Below are 6,000 nucleotides of genomic sequence, written 5' to 3' on the forward strand. Positions count from 1 at the left end.
ACTCAAGAAAAGCCATGTAATTAGTTACAGTATCATATTAAGTTGAACAGACTTCTCATTTTTTCACAGTGGAAATTATTGCAAGACCATTTCTATGGTATTCCAGATGGTTGCTAAGGTGTTGCTAGATTGTTTCTATGGTGTCCTAGTTGGTTTTTCAAGGTGTTACTAGGCCATTGCTATAGTATCCCAGGTGGTTGCTAAGGTGTTTCTAGGCTAGGGAAATATTGAAATTATAGTCCATGATAACTGTAAGATAAATTATTACTATTAATTAAGGTTTTAGAAAGCATTAATAATAATAATAATCAATAAATTGATAAGTGTGGCACCAGTCAAGTAGGACAATATAGTCTCCAAATGAGATCTACTTACATTAAAACATTAATAACAATAGAAACAGTTATACTTTTTTTATCTTGTTATCACCAAATTTGGTGTTTTTTCTTAGATGTTAGAACTTGTGTGGCACAAGATATGGACACATGGGTAATACATTAACACAATTTAATAAAGCAATTGGTAAAAGGCTATTGAAAGATATATGTGTATAGAAAAAGACAACAATGAACAAAATATAATAAACAAACTGAACAAGATAATATAAGAAATCTAAGAGATATAATTAAACTCAAATAGGCAGAACTATTGAATTTTCTGAATGAAAACTAAAAGTATGATTAATTAACACCTCATATAAGATGACAAACAACAACTACTAGAATTTATACCAAATTAGATTCTAGAGGGTTTACAGTATCTCTTGAACTGCCACCATGCCAGTTTTGGAAGGGAAGCACTGAGAAGCTTATATTACCACTCAAACGTGTTTCCTTGGGTTAGTGACTTAGCCTCCAGCCAGTGGCTTCCATCAAATAGGGTCTGCCTTCAGAAGTCGCAAAGGGCAGATAGAGGTACCAGTCCAGAAGTTTGCATTTATTGTCTCATCTACTGAGGAGTAAGAAACGATCTGAGCTATAAATGGGATCAGTCAAAAAGTCAGAAGGCAAAAAAATTTGGTAACTGGAAATCAGGAAGTCCTCCTATTCGCAACTTTAAGAAAGAAAACTTGAGTTGCTGTGAATTTATAGGGTTTAGGTGTGGGAAACAACTCCATGTCACATTCATTCTTTAATGCCAGTTGGCCCTCCTTCCACATGAGAGGAGTCTGGGGTCCTCCGCTAGTCTTCACCATGCCTACAGGCTTTCTTTGTGATGCTAGACACAAAATTAGGTCCATATCATGAAACTGCTGTGTTCCACAACTGTGAAGATCATTCCAATGTCTCATGGCATGTTTTGTATATTACATGCACATCTGAGAGAAAACAATTACACATTTCTATGACATTTCACAGTCACATGTCACATGATATTATAAACATCCTTTGAAATTGTCACTTCGGTGCTGATAATGGAAGATTTCTCTTTTTGTGGAAAAGTTACGGGTACGGTTATCCTTTTTCCCCATTAAAAACTGTGTATTCATTGTGCTGCTGGGTCAGAGAGCGATGTCACACACTTCAAGTGTCTTTAAATGCTACCTTTACAGGTTTAAGTCTTTTGGTCTGTCAAACGTCCTGAGGATTTGGATAAGTCAGGCTCCCTTTTATAACACTTTTTATAGATGTCTGGCCTTGCCCACAGGAAGGCTTTCATAACCTCTTCATAACCCATAATCCCTCAGGGACATAAACCTTGAAGAGAAGTTGGATAAGTCTGGGCACCATCAGGTACCAGAGGCAGCATGTTGAGGTCAGACCTTTATAGAGATATGATGGAGAGGTTGCAGGGGATCTAAGGCTAGAATCCAGATATGATCAGAAAGGCGTCCCTACATAATGAATGTTAACATATAAAAACAGCAGATAGAGATTAGATTGAAAGCTGCTGGAGTATTCTTTTAAACCTTTAGCCAGGTAAGCATTTAGTTAGCATTAATACAGCAGCAAATATCAGAATCTGAAGGTTGAAATGGCTGAGGGCTGATCTGCAGAAGAACATTTTTGTATCCAGTGAATGCTGACTAGCCTTGGTGCATGCATAGCTAACCATCCTAGTTAGAAAAATGATTACAACAATAACTCAGTGATGATTATTAGCAATGTCTGTTACAGTGGTGAGAAGAGTTTGAGAGGTTTGCAGAATTTCATCCTTCGTTCATTCATTGTTAATTAATGATCGTATCTTGCTTGATGCTTCAAACACTAACCATACATTTGTTCAAGCCTGGATAGTACATGAGGAATTCTGTCTCAGTCACATGCAAGATACATTACTTACAGTCATGTACATGCTGAGCTTGTCTCGCTCCCAGGGGCTGTGCACAGTATCACTCACTTGATTTGAAACAGCGAGGATGACTCATTCACGAAGTATTGAAGATTTGGCTGAATAGAACTCCAGATTCTTCACAAAACATGCTCTTCTTTCAGCACTCAACCTTCTGCCTACAGTCATTCACAAATGCAGCTTGCAATGCAGCCCAGATCGCACTGATTACCTAATAGTTTTGCACTGTGCTGCAGACCACCAGTGAGAATTTCATCAGTTTGTTGGTTTGAATTCAGGCTAATTTAAATGAAGCCTTACTTTTTATGCAGTGACAAGTGTGTGCTGACCCATGGTGATGGGCTGTATTGCTGCGTGGGTGATGTGCACATGCTGTGTGGGGTCATTCTTTTCCTGGAGGGAAACTCATTTAAGGAGTTTAACTAAAGAAGTGTGACTAATGTTCTGCAGAAAAGGGAATAGCTACATGTGTTTATGACATTTTCTAATTGTTATTATTGTAGAAATTTATATTTAAACTAACTGATTGCTTAGTCCTACTCATAATTACACATACTTTAGTCTCAGCTTTGTAAATCTTTCAAATTATAGATAAACAGTCTACTGTGTACTGTTTTCTAATTAGTGCTGCGATCACTTATTGATTTATCGATAATTGTCGATAACAGCCATGATCCAATCAGATATGAAACTCCAGTCCTGGTTCATTCACATGCACAGTTGGGAGCTGCTTTGTGTCATAATAGTGTGAGTGAATATCATACCAAAGTGTTTTTATTAAACACTTGGGAAGAAGTTGAAGAGGAATAAGAAATGGATTAATTAAGTAGTAACAGCAACATATTTAGAATTTAATATAATCCATCTTGGAAAGCAAAGTTAAATTCTATAGTGCTTTTTACAACAGGTGCTGTCACAAAACAGCTTTACAGAAAAATCAGCATTACAGAAAAAAACACTGGTTATGTTTTTTTTTGTTTTTTTTGCCAATCCTATTGAATACATTCCGATATAGATGTAGACCGAGGTGTTTATAAGCTCACTCTACTGAATAATCTGATAGAAAATCTCTGTTTCCAAGCACACTCCCAGTAATTCCAAGCCACTTATCCTTCTGGGTCACAGGGGGAGCTGGAGCCTATTCCAGCAGTCACTACAAGTAATCCGATCCGAAATTATGCACATGCATCAAATGGTCTCTATTATTCCGAGTCTATTCTGACTGAGGTGTGTGCATGGACATATTCTATTCCAGTTGAGTGTAAATGTTACCATGACAACGAGCTTCACGGGAGTCCAGCCAGCATAAGACAAGCAGCAGTGTGTTTGCCCAAATTTTCAGCTGGCATACTTGTGTTTAAAATTGTGGCTGACTTCGCATGTACTTACTTGTCACGATTGGCCCCTCCCAGTCCCGTCCATGTGTTCTTATTGTGTTTTGGTTTAGCCCACGTGTTCTTTGTTTTGGTTTTGTAGTCCTGCCCCCTTGTTTAGTGACTCTGCCCCTGATTGTTCCCATCTGTGTTTCCACCTGTGTCTTGTGATCCCTTGTTGGCCTTGTTGTATTTAAGCCCTGTGTTTGCCCTTTTGTTTTTGCTGGTCTTTGTATTGGTCTTTGCACTGTTGTTTGTACTGTTCTGCTTATTTGATTCTGGTTTCAGTCATGTCTGTCCCCCGATCAATCCATGTTGGCTCTATGACCCTGGACCGTTTGGACATTGGATTTGCCCATAATAAACGTCACTTATCTCCACATATGCATCTGCCTCCTTGCTCCCCATTACATTACTAAAGAAGGGCGAGATGAAGATGTCGTGTTCTGAGACACATTACCTGGACGTCAGTCCCACCATCGTCTTCGCAAGTTCACAGCATAAACTTTGTCTGTTCTGGAGGCCGGTTTCTGCTCCTGCCATGTTAATTGTTATAAACTTTCACCATGATGCGAGACACGCATGAGCAGAGCATAGTTAAGCTTTCCAAAATGGAATGTAATCAAATGGTCTCAGTCGGAATTATTCTATTCCGACTGAGGTGTGTGCATGGACATATTCTATTCCAGTTGGGCAATTAGTCAGACTATCAATGGATCGTCAGGCTGTATGCATATGAGACTACTGTTTAATAGCCCATTCTGCTGAAAAAGTTCAATGTAGACTTGCACAGGACCTGGAGCTCTGCAGAAGTGCTGTATTTGTGCGTTTCTGAGTTTGAGGCTCTGCTTCAGTTCGTCACTTCAAAAAACTGTTAAGATGAGTGAACAAACTGTGAGTTCAAATGTTAATCTCTTTTTGCAAACCTCCTAGTGGCAATTTCTCCAGCAGAGTGGAAATCGGTTAAAATATTATATTATTAATTCATATATTCAAATGAAATATGCATATGCAACTTTGTCATCACTGTGTGTGAAATGACTTTATATTGAATTGCTAGTGAGCAATGGAAGGGGAGGGGTGAGAAGCCCCTTCTGTGAAAACAATTCATACCTTTCCACAAATCTCAACCAGTTTGTATTGCAAGTCCCAGTAGTTACTGAATAACAAGACCTAGTATGTAATAAGCCTGACATTTAGGCTTATTTAGGTTCATTGAGCAGGACAGTGGAGAGGATCATAGGATGTAGTCTGCCAATGCATCAGGACAACAGAATGGTGATGCAGCATGATGACAAATTTACAGCTGACCCCTCTCATCCTGGATCACTTCTTCTAGCCACATCCCTCTGGAAGAAGATTCAGGCCATCCAAACCACCACAGCCAAACATGCTAACAGCTTTTCCCCTAGAGCTGTAGCTCATTAACCACAGTGGACACCTCACACATGAACTAAACCAACAAATCTCCTTACTGTATTACAGGAACTCCTCTGCAACGTAATGCTTATTTGCACAGCTGTACAGACGTAAAATTTTTATGAATGTTCATTTCATTTTATAATGTTATGTGTATAATATTTTTCATAGAATATTTCTTCTCAGATCTGCATATGTATAGATAATCTTATCTGCATATGTACATCTCTGTACATCACTTTAGCTCCTGTCCATGGCTCTTTATTATTCTTTATTTTATATTCTTATTTTATTTACTGATTTTTTTTGTGTTTTTCCCTTAGTTAAATACTTGATGAGAGTCTGTGTGCTTGTCTTCTCTGTTCAGTATATGTGTGCACTCATTGAGACAAATTCCTTGTATGTGTAACATACTTGGTGAAAAAAAAGTGGTTCTGATTCTGGGATTTTAAGGGATCAAGGCTTTGTCGCCCCTCTGACACAAACTGTCCTAGATATGCTGAATAAGTAATTAATATACCTGTGGTGCTAAATAATGAAAATAACAATACAACAATAATTTTGCGCTGATTTATTGATATATTGTAATAATTCATTGTCCCAGCCATATTTCTAATATGCGCAGCATAAATTGTGTCAGATACACTCCCAAAAGGCATCTGGGATTTTATTTGCCACCTGTTTCAAACGGTATTACTGCTGTGCAGACAATAAAAATGGGTACATATTTGCATAGGGACTCTGTCTTAATCCCAAAGCTGCTCATTAGGCCATACTAAAATAAGGTGTGTTCCCAATCCCTCTCTGATCTTAGGGAACCCAGCCCAGCCAACCTCGCTGCACTACATGAGCCCATATCAGATGAACACCTACGCCATGGCACTGAAGGCGGTGGGGGAGATCATCCAGGACTACG

The 6,000-nt window shown here is 38.5% G+C and overlaps 1 protein-coding gene across 1 annotated transcript in view; it reads left to right on the plus strand.

Annotated features, from left to right (window-relative positions):
- The window catches only part of LOC108427549 (copine-9), a 151,319-nt gene that overhangs the window by 115,444 nt on the left and 29,875 nt on the right, over nt 1-6,000 (plus strand). Inside the window, exon 16 of the mRNA XM_017697773.2 lies at nt 5,899-6,000. This exon is cut by the window's right edge and continues 80 nt beyond it. Within this exon, the coding sequence (XP_017553262.1) occupies nt 5,899-6,000 (102 nt within the window). The remainder of the gene's footprint in view (nt 1-5,898) is intronic.

This window comes from Pygocentrus nattereri, chromosome 26, assembly GCF_015220715.1.
Source record: "Pygocentrus nattereri isolate fPygNat1 chromosome 26, fPygNat1.pri, whole genome shotgun sequence".
In the NCBI taxonomy this organism is placed as follows: Eukaryota; Metazoa; Chordata; class Actinopteri; order Characiformes; family Serrasalmidae; genus Pygocentrus; species Pygocentrus nattereri.